The sequence below is a fragment of the Pectinophora gossypiella genome, chromosome 28, assembly GCF_024362695.1.
Source record: "Pectinophora gossypiella chromosome 28, ilPecGoss1.1, whole genome shotgun sequence".
Taxonomy (NCBI): Eukaryota; Metazoa; Arthropoda; class Insecta; order Lepidoptera; family Gelechiidae; genus Pectinophora; species Pectinophora gossypiella.
Genome location: NC_065431.1, coordinates 1,376,978 through 1,402,764, shown reverse-complemented (window position 1 = coordinate 1,402,764; position 25,787 = coordinate 1,376,978). Strand labels below are relative to the sequence as shown.

At 39.9% G+C, this 25,787-nt stretch overlaps 5 protein-coding genes across 5 annotated transcripts in view; 2 read left to right on the top strand and 3 right to left on the bottom strand.

The window, feature by feature from the left end:
- The window catches only part of LOC126379101 (GTPase-activating protein CdGAPr), a 77,106-nt gene extending 70,774 nt beyond the window's left edge, over positions 1 to 6,332 (bottom strand). The window contains exon 1 of the mRNA XM_050027686.1: positions 5,858 to 6,332. The gene's annotated coding sequence lies outside the window, so the exon portion shown is untranslated. The remainder of the gene's footprint in view (positions 1 to 5,857) is intronic.
- LOC126379251 (uncharacterized protein C1orf198 homolog) overlaps positions 1 to 18,308 on the top strand; it is a 272,783-nt gene extending 254,475 nt beyond the window's left edge. The window contains exon 4 of the mRNA XM_050027950.1: positions 18,287 to 18,308. The gene's annotated coding sequence lies outside the window, so the exon portion shown is untranslated. The remainder of the gene's footprint in view (positions 1 to 18,286) is intronic.
- Positions 6,884 to 8,703, bottom strand: LOC126379215 (leucine-rich repeat-containing protein 34). Its single transcript, XM_050027904.1, has 2 exons — positions 8,538 to 8,703; positions 6,884 to 8,079 (listed from the first exon to the last, which is right to left on the bottom strand). The coding sequence occupies exons 1-2, from the start codon at positions 8,701 to 8,703 to the stop codon at positions 6,884 to 6,886; spliced, it is 1,362 nt and encodes a 453-aa protein (XP_049883861.1).
- Positions 11,457 to 15,994, bottom strand: LOC126379264 (uncharacterized). The gene is made up of 4 exons (XM_050027972.1): positions 15,814 to 15,994; positions 14,194 to 14,360; positions 13,565 to 13,731; positions 11,457 to 11,860 (listed from the first exon to the last, which is right to left on the bottom strand). Exons 1-4 carry the CDS (start codon positions 15,992 to 15,994, stop codon positions 11,659 to 11,661), a joined length of 717 nt encoding a protein of 238 aa, XP_049883929.1. The 3' UTR covers positions 11,457 to 11,658.
- A 3,610-nt stretch (positions 18,309 to 21,918) lies between the features above and the next one.
- Positions 21,919 to 25,787, top strand: part of LOC126379213 (ankyrin repeat domain-containing protein 50-like) — a 28,887-nt gene continuing 25,018 nt past the window's right edge. Inside the window, exon 1 of the mRNA XM_050027902.1 lies at positions 21,919 to 22,174. The gene's annotated coding sequence lies outside the window, so the exon portion shown is untranslated. The remainder of the gene's footprint in view (positions 22,175 to 25,787) is intronic.

Below are 25,787 nucleotides of genomic sequence, written 5' to 3'. Positions count from 1 at the left end.
ATATTAATAAATACTCAATTTAATATAATCCATATATACTAAAAAAATTATTCCTAATTATTCCTTATTCTATGTTGAAAGGTATCATAATTACGGCTAGAAATCTAGACCAAATCGGTGAAGCTGGCCGCGGTGGGTTTTGCGGTTACGATGAAGTGATATTAACGTGAATATCACATTTATGCTAAACTTTTATAACAACGCATTGAATTCTGAATTCCATTGTCTCTGCTTACACCAGTGGGAAATTATCATTTTATGTATCATCATCAATTTAAGAGCCACCCTACTACGCCAACGCCAACGTATTTTTTTGTGATATTTCCCCACCGGGATTCGAACCCGGGACCGGGGAGAGATAAAGATAATTGAATAGGACAGGTACTGCTGCCCTCTGTCAGGTTCGTGGATGTGTACGATTCATATTCCCTGCCATAAAAGGTTATGATGGATAATTATCATGGCATTTCCAATGGCATTAGGGGTGTGAATCCATGTCATGCTAAAAATGGCAGCTTACGTCATTCTGGGTCACCCCTTAATGGTGGTGGGATGGCCTTTAGCACGCGAAAGGCCGTGTCATATCATAATAATAACATAGGCTCACTCACAATTATACCCCAATGAGGAACTTTCCAAGCGACTTTCACCAAAAACAATATAGATGGCGTTGTTCAACTTTAACGTGATAATTACCTATTTTCTCATTACTCGGGTAAATAATTATTCCAAAATACAATGTGATGGCAGAAGCATATAAAAAATAATTCATCATCCCCCTAGCACTATCCCGTTTCTCACAGGGTCCTCTTAACCTGAAGATTTGACAGGTCCGGTTTATTACAAAAGCGACTGCCTGTCTGACCCAACACGCGAAGGGAAAACCAGCCCAATACAGGTTAGGTCACATACGTCCGAAAATACATTTCTCGGGAATGCGGGTTTTCTCGCGATGTTTTCCTTCACCGCTGAGCACGTGATAATCATTATGATCCAAACATGTATTCGAAAATAAATTCGTCAATCATTAGGCCTGTGCTGGACTCGAACCTGCGACCTCAAATTGAGAGGCAAGCGTTCTACCAACTGGGTCACCACGGTTATATTATGTAAAAATAATTGTGGTTTGATATTTATTGCTTCTCTTTATTTTGATAACAATAATAATGGGTGGAAGATGTAATTGTGCCTGGGTGTAATAAAAAGGGTCATCATTTTTGCCAACTGGACCACGGAAGCCGTTACCACCTATAACGTTGGTCTAACAGAAAGCTCAGTGAGACGTGGGCAATTAGTTCATCTCGCGATGGATGTACCTCTGACTACCCCATTGGGATATGGTCGTGGGTTTATGTAGTTCTCCATAACCTGCGTGTCAGTTCGTTGAAGGGTGCACAACACTATGTGCTGGTTTCTCTAAACACGTACAACTTTCGACTTTCGATCTAGTTCAGTGAGTGACTTGACTGCAACCACTGTTCTAAGTCACAAGATTTCTACCTAGACCTTGAACGCTGGATTGCACCAGGTAAAGATTTCTTTTCCTTAAAACTTAACTTAAAAAAACTTTAAATAGCCTATTATAAATTCAAAAATATTTTTATTCAGCGGGTAACATAGTTACTTTTAATTGACATTTTTTACATAACGTGTGATGTCAACTTAATTCCGTAGGGTTATTGGTCAATGTAAAATTTTGGGAGGGTTTTTTTTAATTTCTGCCTAAAATTGACGAATTATGTGCGTCACGATTATTCGTCCCTTTCTTTTTAAAGGATAAGAAAATGACAGACATAACTTAAAATAAAATTAGATAGTGGCCCCGATTCCCGCAGAAACCTCGTAATTTTATTTTAAGATATACCCGTCATTGTCTTATCTGTCGAAAAGGAAAGAGATGGATGATTATCAATAGGTTAATTTTAAAATGAATGAATAACCCGGGCGAATCAAATAGGCATCCCGCTTATATGCAACCCGTTTGAAGTGAGCTGTCAACTTAATTCCGTAGAGTTATTGGCCAATGTAAAATTTTGGGAGGGTTTTTTTTTTTAATTTCTGCCTAAAATCGACGTGTGTTCCATAAATTTTATGCCTGTCGATTATCCGTCCCTCACTTTTACAACGGATACGAAAATGACAGGTATAACTTAAAATAAAATTAGATGCTGTGTACTTGAATTAGCAGCAGTGCAGTGAGACCCAGAGGGGGTGAGGTGCGCCCGATACGATTTGGTGGGGGGGCGAAGAGTTACCGTTCTATACGTAGTATTATTCTTCAATCTATCGTTACGGCTAACGCGAACAATCATTGTTGACTTTGCGCGTTCTGTGTTTACAAAAAACATATATCAACTTTTATATCAAACCCGATACTTCAGGGAAAAACAGTTTATAATACACAAGCATACATACGGTCACGAGCATTAATATGTATAATACACTTTGGTACCAGGTCACATTAACTTTTTTGTCAAATTGAACTGTAAGTAAACAAAACAAGAAACATTTATTGAGAAGCTGTGTAGGTACATACATGCAGGTGTCAAACATTATGAAATTGTCTCAACAGCATGTCCATGTCGGACGTACAATATTACAAATAATATCAGTATTGAGCATCAAGGAAATAAGTAAGTACCTAATAATTAGTCACATTATAAACATATGTCAATTTTAAATATCATTGTTGTTGAAAATATTCATTCAAGTCATAAAATTCCATATCAACTAGCCAATTTTTTAGACGTTTTTTAAATGTCTTACCGTCTAACAATTTTATTTCGGTGGGTAAGTGATTGAAGTCTCACTAAATGTCAGATATGTTAGTGCGACAGTGTCCTAAAGTGGGTGCATTATATTTCTCAAGACTCTACACATGCATACATACATAAATCCCAGTGGCTCAGTTGGAAGAATGCTTGACTCTCACTGTGAGATCACAGGTTCAAACCCCAGCACCAGGCAAATCCAATTATTTTCGAATACATGTTTGGATCATAAAATGATTATCACGTGCTCAGCGGGCAAACGTCGCGAGGAAACCCACATTCCCGAGAAATGCATTTTCGGAGGTATGTGACCTAATCCTGTATTGGGCTGGCTTTCCCTTGGGTTGGAAGGTCAGACAGGCAGTCGCTTCTGTAAAAAACCGGACCTGTCAAATCTTCAGGTTTGGTAAGCGGACCCTGTGAAAACGAAAGTTTCACTAACACAGTTGGCTTTGAGACGGCGATACGGCTCACCTATCACGTTGGTCTAACAGAAAGCTCGGTGAGGTGTGGGTACTCAGTTCATCTTGCGATGGATGTACATCTGACTACCCCAATTCGGAATATAGTCGTGAGCTTATGTTAATGTACTTTTAATGACAAAGCGCGAAAAGAGAGACACATTTTTTTTTTTTTTTTTTTTTCTTTTTCATTTTTGTGCCCAAACATGCGATCGGTCGACTGACCATAAGCAGTTTTGATGGCTTGGTTTTATTAACATGCAGGACAGGCCCCCTCATTAGAAGGCTGCCTTCATTAAGGTGCTACTGTATGTTATCCCATATGTGCGTCCTTTTGAGGCGTCTCATATAGTGGTTGTCACTTAAACTCCGGGCCAGTTTGTTTTGGTGATGAGTAATTCGATCTCTGTATAGCCTTGTAGTGGTGGCAATTTCTTGCTTAACTGTCCTCATTTATTATTTAATGCCCTGCCCAGTCCCTAACGGACGTAGCGTGCAGATATGTCGCAAACAAATTAACACACTAGTTAAAGGGCTCGGTTATCCGTGTAGCGGCACAACTGGCAATTAAGGACAATTAGGATAATGACCAGTTAGGGTAACTTTGTAAGTAACATAGTTCAAAATGTTAAATAAGTTGGTGTTTGTTGTATGATACGTACATGATACCATACAGCTCACGATCCGGAGGTCCTGGATTCGATTCCCGGTGGGGACATATCACGAAAATCACTTTGTGATCCCCATTTTGGTAAGGAAATTACAGGCTGTTCACCTGATTGTCCGAAAGTAAGATGATCCGTGCTTCGAAAGGCATGTTAAGCCGTTGGTCCCGGTTACTACTTACTGATGCAAGTTAGTAATTGTTACATGAGCCATGTCAGGGGCCTTTGGCGGCTCAATATTAACCTTGACACCAGGGTTGATGAGGTTGGTAATTCACCTCACAACCCACACAATAGAAGAAGCGCGAACCTGGTGAACTCAACAGTGTAGTCAGTCTCCGCAGGCCAGCTTGTGGAGAGCTGTTGGTGAGACACCACAGAGCTGAGACCCAACAATTGAAAGTGTTAACAATAATAATTATTTAAAAATAACTATGTGAATATGCATTATAATTATAACACAATACCACTTTCTTCACCATGATGAGATACGAAGGGAAAATATTTTAATTGCAGCTTTCAATAACCATTGATGCATGTCTGTGGTTGGTAAGCCAAATCAGGTGTTTAAATGTCTCGAAAACACCCAATTATGATAGATAGATGACTATTTTTTGAAATTAAAAAAATTTAGTGCGTTTGACAACAATCAAGTGCACACAGTGGCTGCAAGTTGTCTTTGATTACTTGTGGCTCTGCCCACCCCATTTGGGATTACGGGCGTGAGTTTATGTATGTATGTATGTATGTTGACCACAATCCAGCCCGGTCTTAAGCAGTGTGGTTTAATGTCTTCTTCTCTTGTGTTGGTTGTGAGGTGGATTACCAACCCCATAAACCCAGGTGTCAGGGTTACTATTGAGCCACCAGAGCCCTTGACATGAGTCATGTAACAACTACATACTTGCATCAGTAAGTTAACCGGGGGGACCAACGGTTTAACGTGCCATCCGAAGCACGGATCATCGTACTTCCCGCATCCAGCAGCTGGAAACTGGGGATCACAAAGTGTTTTTTGTGATATCTCCCCACTGGGATTCGAACCCGGGACCTCCGGATCGTGACCCCAACGCTCAACCACTGATTTCTGCTTATTCTTGCCTTGAAATCCCCAAAATTATATGTATCGGGGAACAATGACACAGGAAGAGAATTCTATTCTTTAACAGTTCGCATAATGAAGGAGGAAGCGAATCTACCGGTTAGAAGATGCTGAGCACATGATAATCATTTATGATCCAAACATGAATTCGAAAACAAATTCGTCAATCATTGGTTTAGGCCTGTGCTGGATTTGAGCCTGTGACCTCAAAGTGAGAGGCAAGCGTTCTACCAATTGGACTACTCACTCCAGCGTAAAAAAGAAAAGTTTAAAACTTTTAAATTTGAAGAAAGCAGCACAGACCACTACCCCACTAGACTGAATTAAAATTTGCAAACACAATTAACAAGTTATTAGAATTAGAGCAAAAGAAAGTGCTTTAGACAGACTGATTACTCAGTTATGTGTGAATTATGGTAATGGTGTGATAATTAGACGCACAATTCACACCTGTAATCCTTAACAGTGTAGGTAGGGCTAATATCAAAGAAACAATGTCTCAAATACATGATGCCAACCCGCAGTGGAGCAGCGTGGTGGAGTATGCTCCATGCCTGGGCACAGGCCTCCCCTCAATCAACCAGAGGGGATATGGAGCATACGCTGCTCTACTGTGGGTTGGTGGAGCACGCAATAAAAATATTTCGTAATTGTAAAAGTAATTTACAGAATTCCAGTTGACCTGATTTCGAAAATGTAGGTAATATGTAAGTACCTACTATTTTATTTGTTTTATGTTCAAGTTACTGGACTTATAAATTCGTATAAGAAATCCACAACCGAATAAGTATCTCATATCAAAGAAAGCATGCATAGTTCCTTGTTTACATCAAAAATAGATTTTATTTTTAAACATACCTTCACTGTAGGGGGCAGCTATTCAATGGCTGAACGGTGGAAATCCATGGTTATCCCACACACAGATTTTAAAACACACACACACACTTTTTCTTAAGAAAATACAGTCTAATATAGTTTTTTCAAGCACGAAAAAAATATTTTTCGATTACGAATGCAATCGTTAGCGAATGAAACACAGGAAATAGCACAATACAAATATTAACGGCTCGATAGTGATGAAATTAAAACATTCAGCGTGTGGGATGTTATTTGAAAACAATATTTTGTATACCAGTGTCAGGTTGCTAAGTTAAAGACACAACATTATTTTAATATTTTCACACGCACTTTTTAAACAATCGAAACAATTTTATCACTTTATTATAGCGTTTTTACGCATCACACAGTCATTTACAAAGGATTATTAACACTAATTTGTTAATTATTATTTATTTGCACAGCACACGAAAGACGAGGCGACTTCGGGAGTCAACAACCGTTTGACAGGCGAAAAAAAATTGCCTCATCGATGTGACGCCATCTTGACTTGTGTTGCCATTTTTATTTTGAAAACTCCCCATTTTCATAGCAAAATATTTAGCGTTACATGTATTGAAGCTTTACATTTACTATTGCCATCTAGTGACAGATATTATAAGTAATGTGTCATAACTTTCCTGTCTGTTTAGATGGCGCTGTAGAAAATGATAGAGCTTTAGTCCGTCAGATGTCGCTGTAAACTGTAAAGTCAACTGGGGTAGGCAGAAGTAGGAATTCCAGTATGACAACAATTGAGAATATGTCCTAATGAGAAAAAGGATAGGTACCTATTTATACCATGCTACAAACACAAATAAAACATGCAGATATAAAGACAATAGGTATAATTATTTTACTTACTTACATAAATTATAATTTTTCTTTATTACAAAAAACAAAACTTTATCCAAACACGTAAACAAGGACAAACACAACTTTACAACTGTACAATACAAAAATAGACTTACAAAAAAGAAAAAATGAATAAATAAATTAACACAAAAATCAAAAAGTATTTTTGGATGTTTTACCCAATTTATGCATGTGTTGACAATCAACTTTCACATCTTCTGGTTCAAGTATCGCATTTCTTGTAATATGATAAATCGGTTGAGCGTGTCCATATTCTAATTCGCAATAATATAGATGCTTATTCCTATCAGCGGGATTAGGATAATACGCGGCGTGTAAAACATCATCCACTTCGTATATCCACACGTCAATAGTGTGTTGAAACAGAATCCCATTTTCCAACATTCTTTTTATAACTGAACAGGGTAAATGTCCAAATTTGTTGCCCCAAAGATTCAAAAATCGCATGTAATACGGTTTTCTTAACGTGTTCAAAATATCCAGAATACCCCTGTCGGTGATTTTATTGTGAGAAATATCGAGCGCGCGAACTTTTGAGTATGGCAACCCGAAACTTAGCGCTCTAGCCCCAGTATTTTTAATCCCGTTTCCCGCCACATTTAGTAAAATCAACTGCGGGCCTTCGGCTAGATATTTCGCTAGTAATTCTATGCCGTATTCCCCAATTCTATTGTAACCTAAGTCTAAATACAATAAAGTGTTGTTCATTCGTAATCCCCTCGCGAAATACTCCATATCGTGCCCTATAAATTGGTTTTTCTGTAAGTGTAGTTCTATAACTGTTGTGTTGCGTTCGAGAAGGTACTCTATATGGTACGCCAGCCATTTTGTTTCGTAAGAATATCTGTTGAATAAAGGTACGATTCTGCTGAAATCTAACACTTTCACTGTCGTGTTACCTCCGTGCTCCGGTCTTAGAGCTGTGATGATTTGTGCTACGTTTGTTAGAGTTTGGTCTGTTTGACCGATGTCCACGTATTCAACGGTGGAGTTTTTAAGTAAAAACTCTTTGAAATAACCCCCGCCGATTGTGCCAAAATCGTTCCCGTTTAGCCTCAAATATCTCAACTTTACGTACTCCGCGTATCTTGCTAAGTATTCTATAGATTTCGCAGTTATGTTATTGTTCATAATGTTTAAGTTTATGATGCTGGAACGGCCTTTTATTAACAACTTTTTGAGAAGTTTGAAGAAACCTACGTCCGTTATTTCGTTGTAGCAAAGATCCAATTTGGTTATTCGTCTTGGGGATTCTCGTATGTATAAACATATGGCTCTGATGTCTGAATCTCTGATCCTTTTCTTATATCGATCATGCAGGTCTTTACCTAAGGGGATACAAAATTAATTATTGATTATAAATAGGTTAAGAGAGAATTGTTTGCCCTTATCCCACCCTACCTCTTCCGTCACAGGGCCACACGAGCCGGCCAACGCACAAAAAAATTCGCCAATTCCTATCTCTGCCGCACCATTAAAAAGTGGAAGGGGTTGCCGGGGCTCAAGTGTTCCCTTCTTCTTACAACATGAGGTCCTTTAAGCGAAACTTGAAGAAGCACCTAGTAGGCCAGTATGGTAGTCGCAATTGATTCGTAACTGACTCATTGCGTTGCTTTTCAGTTGCTACTGCAATTAGGGCTTCTCTATTTTACCATCAGGCATAGTTGAGATATTTCTGTTATTAACCCTAACCGGAGGAACACTGGTCCCGAAACCTTAAAGTAGATTTGTTTTTTGACGTGACTTATTGTAGATTACACCTTAAAGTAGAAATTGGATAAGTTACCTCTCAAAACCAAGTATCCCGTGCCATCAGAATTCCTCTCCGTGAACAAACTCAGCCGGATCTTGTTAACCTCAGTACTCTTCAAAGGTTCTGGCACTCCGGTGATCTGGCCTAGAAGGTGGTCTGTGTCGCAGATACATTTCCTCTCTCTTTTACTCAACGGCATCGGTTTATGAATCATCTTGGGGAGGGTTTCACTTCAACTTTAGGTGGCTACTTCAATGATTAGATGGTTACTTCAAAGATTACGTGGCTACTTCAAAGATTAGGTGGCTACTTCAAAGATTAGGTGGTTACTTCAAAGTTTAGATGGTTACATTAAGGTTAGGTTGAGTAAAATTATGATAATGCTTTTCTGGTCATCGACTTTCAATTGTTCCACTGCAAAATAAATGTATTCTCTCTTCCGTTTAGAACTCTGAAGCCACGAAAACCACCTCAGAGACAAAACTTACACCTGCATCGCAGTGAGTTTCCAATAAATCTCAATAAAAAATATTTGAAGAAAAAAACAATTATGACACAAAATATACACTCGCGTCCAACTGGTTGTGAAAACCGCTGCAAAAAACGGAAATTTATAATTTACGTAAAATTTGGAATTTTAATTTGAAATGTCAAAAATCTAGTGTCTCTTGAACATGAAAGACATTTAATGTTGTTATGACTTATGAATTTACAATGAATTTATGATCAAGTTTATGATTATCAAAAGTAATGAACCACGGAATAAACTCGTATTAAATATCTGTGGTTACGACAGCCGCACAGTATACAAATAATGTCAATTCTTCAAATCAAATATACTTAATAATATACTTTATTTGCACAGAACTAAATTTCAACAATCAGGGATAACACATGAATACAGTACGATTTGGGCGGCCTTATTGCTCTAGAGCAATTTTTTCCAACCAATTTTTTTCCATGAAACCTCTAAGTCATGTTTGACGAATGATTGAAAGATGTAATATCGCTTTAACAAGAATCACTTTCCAAAATTGGTGTTTATTCTTTCATAATATGTTTCCTACGGGCCTAGCACCGTAAGCACGCGACTTGTTCTCGCCGTGACAAAGATCGTCTGTCTCTTTCTGTGTAGTACCGTGAGAGAGTGACGGGTGACGTATGTCGAGGCGAGAAAGAGTCGCGCGCTTACGGTGCTAAGCCCGTAGGATACATCATTGCTTAGTTTTAACGTGATGAGTGTTCAGGCGTTAGCGTTCACCAGACAACCGGGCGGACAATACTAATAAAGTGTGTGAACACTTTCATACTATTGCATACGCTTCCTCAAAATAACATTAGTAAGGATAAAAAGTAGCACAAAACCTTGTACCTCTATAAGTACTTTATATAATGTCCATATTGTCCGTCAATAGGTAAAAAATAAAAAGTATCAAGACGTTTTCATCCAATTACCCGAGTGTTGCTTACTATAGAAATTTTATTTCCCCATTTGCCACGAGATTCTGGTACACCTATAGTTTTGTCAGTGGCAAATACGCAAACTGCATCATGCCAAAATGAAAAAAAATAAAATAACAAAGACATTAGAGTGAGTTGCAAAAATAAAATAAAAAGGTTCTTACTTAGAATAAAACAATTGATCCAAGCTTTAACATAGGTACAATACATTTATTTGGCACCTTTGGATACACTGAAGTATTTGTTTGAAACATTTAATACAACTTTGTTATGACTATTACTATACATTCATTATAATGAACGAGAACAATTACATATAAGTATAGCATCACTCCTGTATCCCCGAAAAGGGTAGGCAGGAGTTTATAGCATATACAGGGTGGCCCAGAAGTTCACGTTCAAAATGAAAAATTAGATTGAGGGGCTCATTAGCTACCAGAAACACCCCCATGTATGTTCAGCAATTATTTACGGTTTAGGAGATATGACCCATTTTGTACCTTTTTCTAGATTTTCTACCTTACTTCAGAAGTCATCATTTTGTCGCTATTCCTTTCTTAATAATTCTTTTATTTTACTTCATAACTATGGGCTAAAGATATGTACCGCTAGGTGAAAAAAGAAAAACAGTCAAATCAAAGGGGGTGTTTCTGGTAGCTAATAAGCCCCTCTATCTAAATTTTCATTTTGAACGCGAACTTCTGGGCCACTCAGTATACACCCCCAGTCCTCGCTAGCTATGTTTAAGTCCCATGTGATAGCTATTATAAACATTTGATATGTAAGTAAATACATTAAAATAATAATTACTAGGTAACAGCCACGGTAAATAAATAAATTTGCATCATCATCATCATCAACCCATTAACGTCCCCACTGCTGGGGCACGGGCCTTCCCTATGGATGGATAGGGAGATCGGGCCTTAAACCATCACGCGGGCCCAGTACGGATTGGTGGTTATTAACGACTGCTAATGCAGCCGGGACCAACGGCTTAACGTGCCTTCCGAAGCACGGAGGAGGTCGAGATGAAAACTTTTTTTTTTTGTGGTCACCCATCCTATAACCGGCCTTTGCGAAAGTTGCTTAACTTCAACAATCGCAGACCGAGCGCGTTAACCGCTGCGCCACCGAGCTCCTCATCATCTTTGCATCAATAATATTAATTATTTAGATTTGCGAGAAGAAATATCACAGCTTTAACTAGAACGTTACAATGACTAATAAATGCTTCAAGCTAACATAGGTACTTATAAGTAAATGAAATACTTAATCTAGATTTTGGAATGTTATAAAGTTATCGTTATGAAGGATAATAGGATTACGAAAGCGGTATATAAAGCGAAGGTTGGTGGTAGGGCTGGCAGAGGAAGATCTAGAAGGACTTACGTTGACCAAATTGGAGATGTCCTTAGGAAAGGTTCAGTACGATCTACTCTGAACCGGCGTGCGTGTATGGAACGATTGGTGAATGTGGAGGAAGCAAGAAGTGTGTTAGGATCGAAGCAAATGGAATTCCATAGTCTCTGCTTACCCCGGTGGGAAACATTAGAGTTTATGTTTGTGGGCGAACGTCTTATAAGGAAGTGAAGGAATTGGTTTTTGATAGACAAGAATGGAGAATGCTACACCGACAAGAGCTTGGCTCTTAAATTAGTGATGATGATGTGTGCAGATCAAGCCAAGACCAAACCTACTCAACAACCAATACCATCAGCTTTGAACTCTTCGTGTCCTCCTCAATGCCTGGGAAGATGAACCCTCGCTTGGCCAGGTCTTCGTAAGAAATCTCGAAGATTGTCGTGAACCCCGCTTTAGCCGCGACCGCCTGTGACGCCCCCGCCGTGAAGACAGTTGCTGTAACTTTGATGCCCAGGGCCTTACACAGAGGCACCCTAGGGGCAAAGAAATATAGGTGTTAGTGTTGGAACGCCTGCTGTCTTATACAGAGCAAATTATTATTTAATGAAGTAGGTATAGATATTACTTTTCTATCAGGCGCTTTTTCTTGCTATGTATTTGGGGTTGGAGCGCCTGCCGTCTTATGCAGAGCAATTTATTGTTTAATTAAGTAGGTATATCACTATTACATTGCCAGCAGGCGCTTTTTCTTGCTTTGTATTGGGGCGTGGTTCAACCCCTACACAATAAATAAGTCATCAGAACATGCAAGTCATTTTTATTTTTTGAAAACCTTTTGGAATATTCATCAGACGCTAAATCCATTTTTAAATCTACGTTAATCACAACAGTTGGTGACACCGTAACGAAAACTTTGAAGCTGATTAAGACCATTATTCTGAGTTGATAAAGTGGAATTTTCCGTCGCAAATGTATGGAACTGTACATAATATTACTGTAAAAAGTATAGTACAAATACAGCCCCTCAAAAGATTTAGAGTTGATTGTGATTTTGTGTAAGTTTTTTTTCCCCTACTGTGACTGTATTGTTGCTGTGGCATCCTCTAATAATAAATACTTTCTTTCTTTCTTCTTCTTCATTTTTAGGGTACCGTGCCCAAAAATATTTAAGGGGGGGAAGCCTTTTTAGCTCGATATCAATAATAACAATGGTACGGAACCCTTCGTGCGCGAGTCCGAGTCGCACTTGGCCGGTTTTTATAAACGAGAAATGTAAAATAAGACGAATTTAAATTAAAAACTGACTGGAAACCGATCAATCCAAGCTAAGATCTTCATCGAATGGTTTAAATGAGAAAAACGGATTTCAATCTACACTTCAACTTCAATTACTACCCAAGACATTCTTCTATCGCAATAAACGGGAATAAATTCCCGGGACCGACGCGGAATTCCGTAATACCGGGATAACTTCGGAATTTGACCGGGAATGTGAGAGCGAGTGGGTATGTTCGGAATCCCATTAAATATTATTAACATCGGTAATCGTATTCCAATACCGACCCCGCCGGCGTGGTCTACGATTTCCCTCTAGGGTCGATTCATTCTTTCAAAATCAGGGTGTCAGTGAGATGATCCGTGCTTCGGGAGGCAGGTTAAGCCGTTGGTCGCGGTTACTATTTACTGATGTAAGTTAGTAATCGTTAAATGAGCCATGTCAGGGGCCTTTGGCGGTTCAATGATAACCCTGACACCAGGGTTGATGACGCTGGTATTCCACGTCACAACCAACACGATAGTAGTAGTAGTGACATCGTAATGAACACTGAGAGGGATGATTCAGACCATGATTCTGAGTTAATATCAAGTGGAATTTCCTGTCGGAAAACTCATGAATAGTGTATTTTTAAATTATTTTCAGTTCCATACTTTTGCAACGGAAAATTCCACTTGATATCAACTCGGAATCATGGTCTGAATCATCCCTCAAAGTTTTCGTTACGAAATCTTAGTGACACTCTGTAAGATCTTCTCAGACGACGCCCTGAGCCGAGGTTCGCGCCCAACTGGGCACCCTCAGGCCTGTTGTCTTAAACGTTGTACCGGGCGATAGCCTTCAGCGCTCCCCATTTTTCCGGCCAAGTAGTTAATGCCATCTGCGGCAAATCTACAATAAATCACGTCAAAAAAAAAGGTCATACTTACATCGAGGGTTTCTTCTATTCCGTGATACTTACCTGGCTCTAAGTATCTCCTTCCCAACGCTAAGCCCCCTCCACTTGGGGTCCACCACCAGGCCATACGCGGTAAGGTACTGCTCCACCCGGTACTTCTCGAAGATATTCACCCCACGGCTAACGGCGTCCACTGCTCCGAACAGCTTCGCCCAGACTTTATCTTCCGTCTGCGAATAAAGTAACCTTCTTTATCGTGTGGCTTGTGAGGTGGAATACCAACCTCACCAAACCTGGTGCCAGGGTTACTATTGAGCCGCCAAAGGCCCCTGACATGATTCAACGACTACGTACTTACATCAGTAAGTAGTAACCGGGACCAACGGCTTAACGTGCCTTCCGAAGCATGGATCGTCTTACTTTCGGACAACAGGTGATCAGCCCATAATGTCCTAACCAAATTAGGGACCACAAAGTAATTTTTGTGATATGTCGCCACCGGGCATCGAACCCGGGACCGTAAGCCCAACGCTCAACCACTGGACCACAGAGGCCGTTCAGGGGGAGTAAGAGAGGTTGGTAATTCACCTCAACCCACACGGTAGAAGAAGATAAACCGGTAAATCAGATATTTCGGTGGGCAACACTACTTCAGCACTTCAGCGCAGACTTCAATGGCATTCGATACTAACCTGGAAAGCCTCATCATCATCGCCCCTGCAGGCCACAGTGAGCACGTTGCACCCCACCAGCTCCCCCCCCTCTTTGTCCTCGACGCAGACCAGCGACACGTTGTCCTCCATGGTCTTCCACCAGAGTTTAGTCAGCTCAGCCAGAGCCGTCGGGTACTTGTTGATATCTGTTAAGATTACATACATACAGAAATCAGAATCATTTATTCAACGTAATTATCATGGATAAACTTGTTGAAGGTCAATGTTATATTTTTTAATTTACGTCATTTCGCAAGGTGTTATGGCTGAAGAGAAGAAATGACAAGAAACTGCAACAGCAACACATCTTTTAAATCAATGAGGATACATTACAAGTTATTTAATAACTAGAGAAACACATTTAATACCAGACATTTTTATCATTTAAGTGCCTAGTCATGAATCTTATAATAAGCTTTTTTACATAAAGTAAGCTTCACATGAGCTTTAAATTTATTTTCTGACAAATACGTAACATCACGCCTAAATCCCGTTGGGGTAGGCAGAAACCACTGAATTCCACTTACTACGGCCCTGATCACGGTTCTTTCTTTTTTTGTTTAAGAACAATAGGACAGTTTCCAACTAGTCAAATCAGTTACTTTTTACTAAACGTCAAAACACGAAATTACCATGGAACTTGTATGAAAAAGCACACTGTTGTAGCAGAGTACAAACTCTGCACATACTGGTCTTTCGTTCTGACGGTCAATCATTTTTAATTTCGAAATTCTCATTCCGTTCCGCATTTCCTTTCATTTTTACACTAACTCATTGCATCCCCGACCTTCATAAGAATGACTATAATATATGCCTAGATACTGTTTAGCTCTGGCCGTGCCCTTTAATTCTGGGTTTGATCATAATTGTGAGTGTGATTGTGTTGTTAATAAACTATATACAGGGTGTTAGTGACATCATGTACGTAAAAATGTATCTCTCCTTCCGAGAAACTGTGAAAGGCATACTTACAATACAAGAAATAAACATAAAATTGCTATTCAAAATTCTATATTAAGTAAATTAAATTCATCTTTTTTGGGGTTATGTATACGTTTTTACAATAAAATACCAGATAATATTTTAAATTTGTCAGAAAATAAATTTAAAGCTCATGTGAAGCTTACTTTATGTAAAAAAGCTTATTATAAGATTAATGACTATCTAAATGATAAAAATGTCTGGTATTGAATGTGTTCCTCTAGTTATTAAATAACTTGTAATGTATATCCTCATTGGTTTTTAAAAGATGTGTTGCTGTTGCAGTTTCTTGTCATTTCTTCTCCTCAGCCATAACACCTTGCGAAATGACGTAAATTCAAAAATGTTACATTGACCTTCAACAAGTTTATCCATGATAATTACGTTGAATAAATAATTCTGATTTCTGATCGTAACGAATATTCAGGGGATGATTCAGACAGAAAAAAAAACTAGTTGGAAAGTGGCCTAGTAGATAGTAAGCTGATGTAAGTATGAGTCGTTACATGAGCCATGTCAGGGGCCTTTGACGGCTCATTAGTAACCCTGACACCAGGGTTTATGAGGTTGGTAATCCATCTCATAACCCACACGATAAGAAGAAGATAGTAAACTCACCTATGTACTTGCAAGGCGGCTCATCCCTCGTGAAGTATTTGGCTAGCAGCTGAACAGCGGCTTCCCTCATCTCAGGAGTAAGGTCCTGCACCCTCAGGTTGTGGGTGACGCCTCCCCTGGTTACCGAGAACCGGTGCCAGATTGTTGGTAGTGGGATGGTGGAGGGGCGCGTGAAGACCATGGCCTGGTTAGGAGAATCAAGTTGCGGTCTTGCAGTTTATGTTATTATAGTCCAGAGGAGTTCTTAACATCTATAATGATGGTCTATCCAGGCTACGTTCCCCAAAAAAATTATAGATGGCGCTGTAAAATTTTCCTTAGTTTCATGGATAACAGACATATATATATTTTTTAATGTTACGGAACTGCTATTTATTTATTTATTTATTTAAAAAAGTACAACCACATCACACATATTGAGCTTATTCCATAACTTAATTAGGTATTCTGACTGATATGTGTAACAATAACGGTGTAAGTCCATAGCACTCACAATGCATAAACTAATTTACAAATTTAACAGTAGCAGAAAGGTAATTAAACTTAATGAAACTAAACTAAATATTGCATCTTTTATCTTTGTTTTTGAGTATAAGTACATGATGTTGATGAACCTTGTAATAACCAGGCACAATACATCTTGCATCCAATATTATTCTGATCGAAATAAAGAGAAGCAATATACGTAGCAACATATCATCATCAGCCCATTAACGTCCCCACTGCTGGGGCACGGGCCTTCCCTATGGATGGATAGGGAGATCGGGCCTTAAACCACCACGCGGGCCCAGTGCGGATTGATGGTTATTAACGACTGCTAATGCAGCCGGGACCAACGGCATAACGTGCCTTCCGAAGCACGGAGGAGCTCGAGATGAAAACTTTTTTTTTGTGGTCACCCATCCTATGACCGGCCTTTGCGAAAGTTGCTTAACTTCAACAATCGCAGACCGAGCGCGTTTACCGCTGCGCCACCGAGCTCCTCCAATTATAATTGGATTATGTAAATTGAATTGAATTGGATTATGATAATTATCATAGATAAACTTGTTGAAAGACAATTTAAAATTTACATAATTCTAAAGTAATTATTCCGTCAAATCTGAACAGCGCCATCTATATAATTTTTGTGGAACGTAGTCTAAAAAGCCCCTCATTGGAATATATGTATTTGTGAGCTTATGATAAGTTATATCAAATTACTTTTTACTTTAAAAAAGTATTTTTTTTTTACTTTTTATTGCCGGGAACACTCCCAAAGTGGGAAGTTTAACGTGATAATTACCAAATTAAAATTTGTATCATTTAGGTTTTAGGTTTGTAATTTTTTAAGGTAATAAACATTTAAACTGGCAGATACAAATTCAATTATAATAAATAAATAAAAACTTAGTCCAATTACACATAGATACAAAATGTAGTTATAATTAAATTATTTTTAAATTAATCCAAAATTAATGAATTGTCGTCTATGTGCACATGCGTCATGTTCAGATAACCCGGTAATATTCCCGGAAACGGTACCTCACTGTTCAGAATCCATAATTCGATTTATAAGTCATACACAGAGACCTCTAGCTTCATCTCAACTAGATTTAGCCGAGTTGAGGTCAACTTACATACAACTAAGTATTATACCTAACACGGCATAAGTTCACGACTATATCCCAAACGGGGTAGTCAGAGATACATAAATCGCAAGATGAACTAAGTACCCACTCACCGAGCTTTCTGTTAGACCAACGTGATAGGTAATAGTGTGCTTCAATATAGATGAAGTCACTGTTTTTACTCCGGGTGAGAGCCTTCAGCGCTCCCCATTGTCCGGCCAAGTAGTTAATGCCATCTGCGGCAAATCTACAATAAGTCACGTCAAAAAAAAACTGTTTTTACATTGTTTCAAACCACAATGTTGTTTATACATTGTTTTAAGTTTACGCGGTTATTATCGTAACTAAAACACATAATAACGGGATTCCGAAAGTAAGATGATCCGTGCTTCGGAAGGCACGTTAAGCCGTTGGTCCCGGTTATTACTTACAAATGTAAGTAAGTAGTCGTTACATGAGCCATATCAGGGGCCTTTGGCGGCTCAATAGTAACCCTGACACACGATAGAAGAAGACTCTTTGCTATCTATCAGTATGATGGTACTTACGTGTCGGAGTATCTTCCTGTCTGCGACTTCTGTCCGCTTGTGGACGACTGCTCGTCTCCAGGGATGAGATCACAATGAGGTTTGCTGTCTGACACAGGCTGAGGGCACACTGGGAGTTAGGAGCTGGGGTGTACAGTCACGAGCAATATAATGTACCCACTTTAGAACCCTGTCGCACTAACATATTTGACATTTAGTGAGACTTACAGTTCAATTTGTCAAAAAAGTTAATGTGACATGGTACCAAAGTGTATACATATTAATGCTCGTGACCGTACAAACCTTAGACTATTCATCTTTCAAACAGGGTGTTAGTGACATCGTAACGAAAACTTTGAAGGATGACTCAGACCATGATTCTGAGTAGATATCAAGTGAATTTTCCGTTGCAAATGTATGGAACTGAAAATAATTTTAAAACACTAAAATTTTCATGAATTTTCGGACAGGCAATTCCACTTGATATCAACTTAGAATCATGGTCTGAATCATCCTGTCCTGTATTTGTTACGGTGTGACTAGCACCCATACACGTGCTTGTATGGGGTGTAGGTGACATCGTAACAAATTCAGCTCATTATTCTAAGATACTATCAAGTGGAATTTTGAATAGCAAAAGTATAGACTTGAAAATAATTAAAAAAAGTCCATAAACAATAATTTCATGAAATGGTCATATTTCATGAAATAGATAACTTAAGTTGACCATATCGTTGAAACGTCAACGTTTAATTATATTTCAATCAACGTTTGGGCCATATCGTTAATGCAGGCGGTGTCCATGCTATGTGGTGTAAGAAAAATGCGAATAGTCGATTCATTTCTTAGGATCTAAATTATGTAAGTACCTATTCGATATGGAAAATTGTACAATTAAGTACATTGATTCATCGATTATAATATCAATCAAGTTTTAAGTATAATCGACACCAGCGCCACTATCGATAGATAATGTTACTAATTTTACGATATGATTGCCAACGTTTGGCCTTATGCATGGCATATCATGAAGTAATCAAGCATTTATTTGCTCATATCGTTAAACGTTTTGTGTTCATTCATCTGGCCAAACTACATCATGATGTGGCCAACGAATGATATTCTATTTCATGAAATATGACCATTTCATGAAATGATCGAGCACATCATGAAATGATCAATTCTATGATCTGGCCACGACATGTCTATGGATTTTAATGTCTGAAAATAAATCTTTATTATTATAAACAACAAATTTATAAGTTAAGTTATAAAAACATAAATAAAGTATACTTCATTCATCATCAGCCGTACGACGCCCACTGCTGGGCATAGGCCTCCCCCAAGGATCTCCACGACGATCGGTCCTGCGCTGCCCGCATCCAGCGGCTTCCCGCGACCTTCACCAGATCGTCGGTCCACCTTGTAGCGGGCCTACCCACTGAGCGTCGTCCGACACGTGGTCGCCATTCTAGAACCTTTCCGCCCCAGCGGCCATAAAAAAATAAATCTTTATTATAAACAACAAATTTATAAGTTAAGTTATAAAAAGATAAATAAAGTATACTTATTTCATTTGAAATTGGTCGGTGTACTGCGGAACGGAAGGCGATTGGGGCAACCACCGTTCTACACGCCCTATCTATGGAGTAATGAAGGCGATTACTCCACCGACAAGAGCGCAGCTCTTAAATAAAGAGAGAGAGATTTCATTTGAAATAACAGTTCCGAGTGTGCCCCCAACCTATTCCCAGCGCCTTCATAAGCTAATCTCACCCCACTAACCGCCCCGCAGCTTCGCTCGCATTACAATTAACTGAATCAAGGGAAAACACCCCCGCCTTAATTCTGTTTTAAGACAGATTGCTTATTGAAGTGGTAACTCAGTTGGTAGAACGCTTGCCTCTCACTTTGAGGTCGCAGGTTCCCATCCAGCACAGGCTAAACCAATGATTGTCGAATATATGTTTTCGAATTTATGTTTGTTTGTTGTTTATCTTACTTTCGGACAATCAGGTGATCAGCCTGTAATGTTCTAACCAAACTAGGGATCACAAAGTGATTTTTGTGATATGTCCCCACCGGGATTCGGACCCGGGGCCTCCGGAGCGTGAGTCCAACGCTCAACCACTGGACCACAGAGGCCTAAATTATTTTTGAGTTCATGGTCGAATAACTCTGAACACGCGTGCGTGTATGAAATGACTGATGACTGAGGAAGCAAGAGAAGTGTCAGGATCGAAGCAAAAGGAATTCCATAGTCTATGCTTACCCCGGTGGGAAATAGGCGTGAGTGTATGTATGGATGTTTGGCGTTGGAGCATTCTGTATCCAACCAGCTGTTAAGTCGGCGTTTGACCTCAACGTTCACGTTTATGGGTCACTGAGCATTATAATTAGGCGTCGACTTAGCAAGTTCTATGTAGGTATACCTAATTTATTTTTAGTTAGACAAGTAGGTATGACCCTTACCTACCCGTTGCGTCGGGGAAAACATCATGGCAACTCGACAAAATCAGTTCAGATTATCTCTAGAAACACCCTTTTTTTGAACCCCGATACCGACCCATCCGGCGTGGTCACGATTTCCCTCATTCAGCACTTATCGCTATTTTTTTAAATATTTTCCTATCAGACGACGCCCTGAGCCTAGGTTCGCCTTACGCCTAGGTTCGTCCTACTGGGCATCTTCATGCCTGTTCCGGGTGAGAGCCCTCAGCACCCCCCTTTTGTCCGACCAAGTAGTTAATGACATAACATACATAACATAAACAGCCTATACATATACGTCCCACTGCTGGACACAGGCCTCCCCTCAATCAACCGGAGGGGGTATGGAGCATACTCCACCACGCTGCTTCAATGTGGGTTGGTGGAGGTGTTTTTTACGGCTAATAGCCGGGACCAACGGCTTCACGTGCCCTCCGAAGCACGGAATCATCTTACTTTTTCGGACAATCAGGTGATTCAAGTCTGAAAAGTCCTTACCAAACAAAGGGCAGTCTCACAAAGTGATTTCGACAATGTCCCCATCGGGAATCGAACCCAGACCTCCAGATCGTGAGCCTAACGCTCTAAACACTAGACCACGGAGGCAGTTAATGATATTTGAGGCAAATCCTCAATAAGACACGTGAAAAAGAGAAAACCATATATACATGCCATATGTATTTTTCTGTAACATATTGTATTGTATCTATCCAGGTACCTAAGTAAATGATGAAGGAGAAGCGAGGTAAACAAAGTGCGCCGCGAGCTGTGTCGAGTTCACAGACACATGCGCGCGCGTAGGGAGACAAGCACTGTTGTTGTACGCATACTACGATGGATGCTATTCACGCCCGTAATCTTTGTTGGGGTGAGCTTATTTTTTATTTATTTTTTGACTTATTGTAGATTTGCCGCAGATGGCATTAACTACTTGGCCGGACAAATGGGGAGCGCTGAGGGCTCTCACCCGATACAAAATTTAAAACAACAGGCCTAACGGTGCCCAGTTGGGCGCGAACCTCGGCTCAGAGCGTCGTCTGAGAGGAACGATATATTTGAAAGAATTTATCGACCCTAGTGGGTTGTGGAACATCACCGATTGAGAAATTGGTCGGTGTACTGCGGAACGGAAGGCGATTGGGGCAACCACCGTTCTACACGCCCTATCTATGGAGTAATGGCGATTACTCCAACGACAAGAGCGCAGCTCTTAAATGAAGAGAGAGAGTGGGTTCTGAGTTCTGAAGTGTTTGTTGTCGCGAGCTGATTGGCCGCCTCCATGGCTAGAGTAATCGGGTCGTCGGGAAATTGTAACGCTATGAACATGATTACCTTAGTTTATCCTTGTACGCCACCAAAGGCATAAGTCGACAACTACGCCCTAAACCCGACAAAGAGAGCTTGCATCGCACAGCACTTCGTACTTGGCAAACCGCCATTGGCGTCCATCCAACACATCTACACAGAACCACGCGCCTCTACTCGATAACAGTCGCCACCGAGCCACAAAACAGTTCACACGTGCCTTTTGCTTACCAATATTTAATAACCAAACAAAATATTTAGTTTATTTCAACAAATAAATTGATAATTTTGAGGTTAGAATTTGTGGAAAAGCAATTTGACAGCGCGGGAAAGCGTTCCCGCGCAGTTTGATTTTTTCTTTTCTTTTTGCGTGAACAAAGGCGTTGTGTGTAGTGCCACTGGATTTTGGACTTTGGTGGTCGTAAAGAGGTGAGTTTCGTTTTTTAAGCTTTTATAACCAAAACTTGTGATGAAACTTTAAAAATATATCAATGACAATGGAAAAGTATGACGTAGTATCCTTGCTTAAATTTTAAAATAGTTGAAAAGATGATGATTCAGAGGAAATTCTGTCGTGAAAGGGTTCCAAAATAGAATAAAGTTAAAAGAAAATAGTACCATGTCATAGTGAAAGAAAACTGAGAATAACATAAATACAAAGGGTGGCCATTTTTTTACTTATATGGCATTAGCTACTTTGCCGGACAAACAGGGTCCATAAGGCGGCCTTATACCTTACGTACAATTGTTCAAAACGAATATCTTGACGTCTGATGACCATTTGGGGCTTTATCCACCCTGATAGTGATGACGGGCGTCATATAAATCCAACAAAATAACACAAACTCGGAAAACATACACCAGCGTGAAACCCAGAAGTTATATTTTGGAATATAAATTGTAAACTTCCTGTGAGTAGCTACCGGCTTGCTTCTAACCCAGGTACCGGACTTGCACCAATGAGTTATTAATTTATCGTAAGCGCAGTTTTCACTAACACAGTTGGCTCGACCATTATAGACGGCGATACGGCTCACCTATCACGTTGGTCTAACAGAAAGCTCGGTGAGGTGTGGGTACTTAGTTCATCTTGCGATGCATGTGCCTCTGGCTACCCTAATGGACTGACATTCATACCATATAGAAGAATAAAACAGAAAATCTTATAAAGTAAGAAGATTGACTCCCGCTCCGGGTCATACCTGGTTCATTTTTTTTTTGACGTGACTTATTGTAGATTTGCCGCAGCTGGCATTACCTACTTGGCCGTACAAATGGGGAGCGCTGAAGGCTCTCACCCGGTACAACGTTTAAGACAACAGGCCTGAGGGTGCCCAGTTGGGCGCGAACCTCGGCTCAGGGCGTCGTCTGAGAGGAAAAATATTTGAAAGAATTAATCGACCCTAGTGGGTCGATAGCGATAAGCGCTGAATAAGGGAAATCGTCGACCACGCCGGCGGGGTCGGTATCGGGGCCCTGAAGTGTTTGGTGTCGCGAGCTGATTGGCTGCCTCTATGGCTAGAGTAATCGCGTCGTCGGGATCGTATATTACGTTACGTCCTTCGGACGCCGATAATACCTGGTTCAGCACATCTCGCTGGCCATCCAACGCGGCAACGCGGCCAGCGTGAAGGGTACATTTCAGCCGGGTATGCTCCGAGGCGGGCTATTTGACTAATTTTAAGTATAATTAATATCTAGTTTTTAAGCTTTAGTGACATAGAGTAAGAAGATTGTATACTTATAATTTATAAAAAGTATAAAATCCATTAAAAATGTTCGTGCGTCGTTTATAGCCAGTTTTGGTTGAAAATAAGTTTTTCTAAGTTGTCATCTTTCCGATCTTTAGGGAATAAACATAACACTATGATTTTTCAGTTTTACACTGCGCAAAGGAGCAAATAGTATGAGGAACTGTCAAAATTTAAGCACACTCAACATTAGCGACATCTGATGGGCGATATAGACAGTTTTTATCCTCCAAACAATATACTTGTCTGTGCAATAGTTCACCCTTCTCGTGCTTCGGAAGGCACGTTAGGCCGTTGGTCCCGGTTACTACTTACTGATGCAAGTTAGTAGTCGTTACATGAGCCATGACAGGGGCCTTTGGCGGTTCAATAGTAACCCGGACACCAGGGTTGATGGGGTTGGTAATCCACCTCACAACCCACACGATAGAAGAACATCTATTTCTCTCTTCTTCTTTCCTGAAGCTATCTCTCTCTTTGCCCCAGGTTACTTCTCCTCAACTGGCAACACCACTAGACTTATGATAATTATCATCAGTGGCAACCCTTACTTGCCTACTGCAAGGTATTACCATTCTTCAAACGTTTTATTCAGTCCCATAATACTTTGTCCGGTCAAGTAGTGAACGCCAAAACTTTGCCGCATTTTCAAAGGCATTCAGTAACTTCTTCATGCCATTTTTATGGAGATCCATTCAACATTTTGATGTCTCACACCCCCCATTTGTCTGGCCATGTTGTGGATATCATTCGTGGTACATCTGTTGTTGCCAAAGTCACAGTCACTTTTGTTTGATGTGTGAATCATTAAGAAAGTCAAACACATAACCCACCTTTTTGCTTCGTCGCTGTCGGGTAATGAGAGGGGTTAAAAAGGCCACAACGACTCAATTCATCTAAAAAAGCAATATTTGCATTGCGTTTACATGACTGTAGTTTTTCAATAATGAACATTTTTACAAAAAAAAATCTTGTACTACAAGGCACAGCCTATGTTTAACAAAACTACACATAAATTACATATTACAAATGTCAAGTGTGTGTAGTCTGATCTCAATCAGGTGATCAGGCTGATCACCTGATTGTCCGAAAGTAAGATGATCCGTGCTTCGGAAGGCACGTTAAGCCGTTGGATCCGGTTACTACTTACTGATGTAAGTAAGTAGTCGTTACATGAGCCATGTCAGGGGCCTTTGGCAGCTCAATAGTAACCCTGACACCAGCATTGATGAGGTTGGTACTCCACCTCACAACCCACACGATAGAAGGATATGTATAAATGAAGAATACAAAAACAGTAAGAAATAAAAATTACCTTAGTATTACACGACATTCCATATTAACAGAAACGTATAACAGTGTATCCATCCGTTTGTTTGCCTATTTCCAACACCTTCAATTCAACACGATCACAATAAAGTTTCAGCAACGAACAGTTGCGCAGGCGCCGGATGCGTGGGAGTCTGTTGATCAATACGGAATTAGCTTCGAGAATAAACGGCTTACGCGAATGGACTGCATGTTTACAATAACACCGGGTTTTTGGAGTTGGAAACATTGAAAATATAAAAAAAAGAAAGTAAAACACCCTCCGTGGTCTAGTGGTTAGAGCGTTAGGCTCACGATCTGGAGGTCCGGGTTGGATTCCCGATGAGGACATTGTCGAAATCACTTTGTGAGACTGTCCTTTGTCTGGTAAGGACTTTTCAGGCTTGAATCACCTGATTGTCCAAAAAGTAAGATGATTCCGTGCTTCGGAGGGCACGTTAAGCCGTTGGTCCCGGCTATTAGCCGTAAAAACACAAACTCGCAGTGGAGCAGCGTGGTGGAGTATGCTCCATACCCCCTCCGGTTGATTGAGGGGAGGCCTGTGCCCGTACATAGGCAGTTTATGTTATGTTATCTTTATCATAATATAGTACATAAGTATACAACCATCGCCCTCCTGTCTCTATTCCACTCATGTGTGGTTGGCACTAAGCAATGCAATCCCAATCTCGCGAGATCTCGTGTAATTTTTCGTGATCAATTCCGAAGCATAATATGCCGAGATCCCATTCGAGATCGACGGGATTGGGCGAATCTCCTCGAGTTATACTTTTTGTTTTGATTTTGCTGATTTCCAAAAACGGAATTATTTGGTTATATTGCAGAATAAAGGTTTTGTTTTCTTTCAAAAACTATTTTAAAGAATAAAAATATTAATAAAATACTTTATTTATGTAAAACCTACGACACACATATACATTTAAAACATTAGAATATACACACATTAATATTTAGTTGGAAAA

Excerpts from the sequence above, each read along its gene's own strand:
- LOC126379215 (XM_050027904.1), bottom strand. The coding sequence starts at position 8,703 with ATGCCGTTGAGTAAAAGAGAGAGGAAATGTATCTGCGACACAGACCAC. Across the intron at positions 8,080-8,537 it reads GGGATACTTGGTTTTGAGAG|GTAAAGACCTGCATGATCGA; the intron begins GTAACTTATCCA and ends GTATCCCCTTAG.
- LOC126379264 (XM_050027972.1), bottom strand. The coding sequence starts at position 15,994 with ATGGTCTTCACGCGCCCCTCCACCATCCCACTACCAACAATCTGGCAC. Across the intron at positions 14,361-15,813 it reads GCCGCCTTGCAAGTACATAG|ATATCAACAAGTACCCGACG; the intron begins GTGAGTTTACTA and ends TAATCTTAACAG. Across the intron at positions 11,861-13,564 it reads AAGGAGATACTTAGAGCCAG|GGTGCCTCTGTGTAAGGCCC; the intron begins GTAAGTATCACG and ends CTTTGCCCCTAG.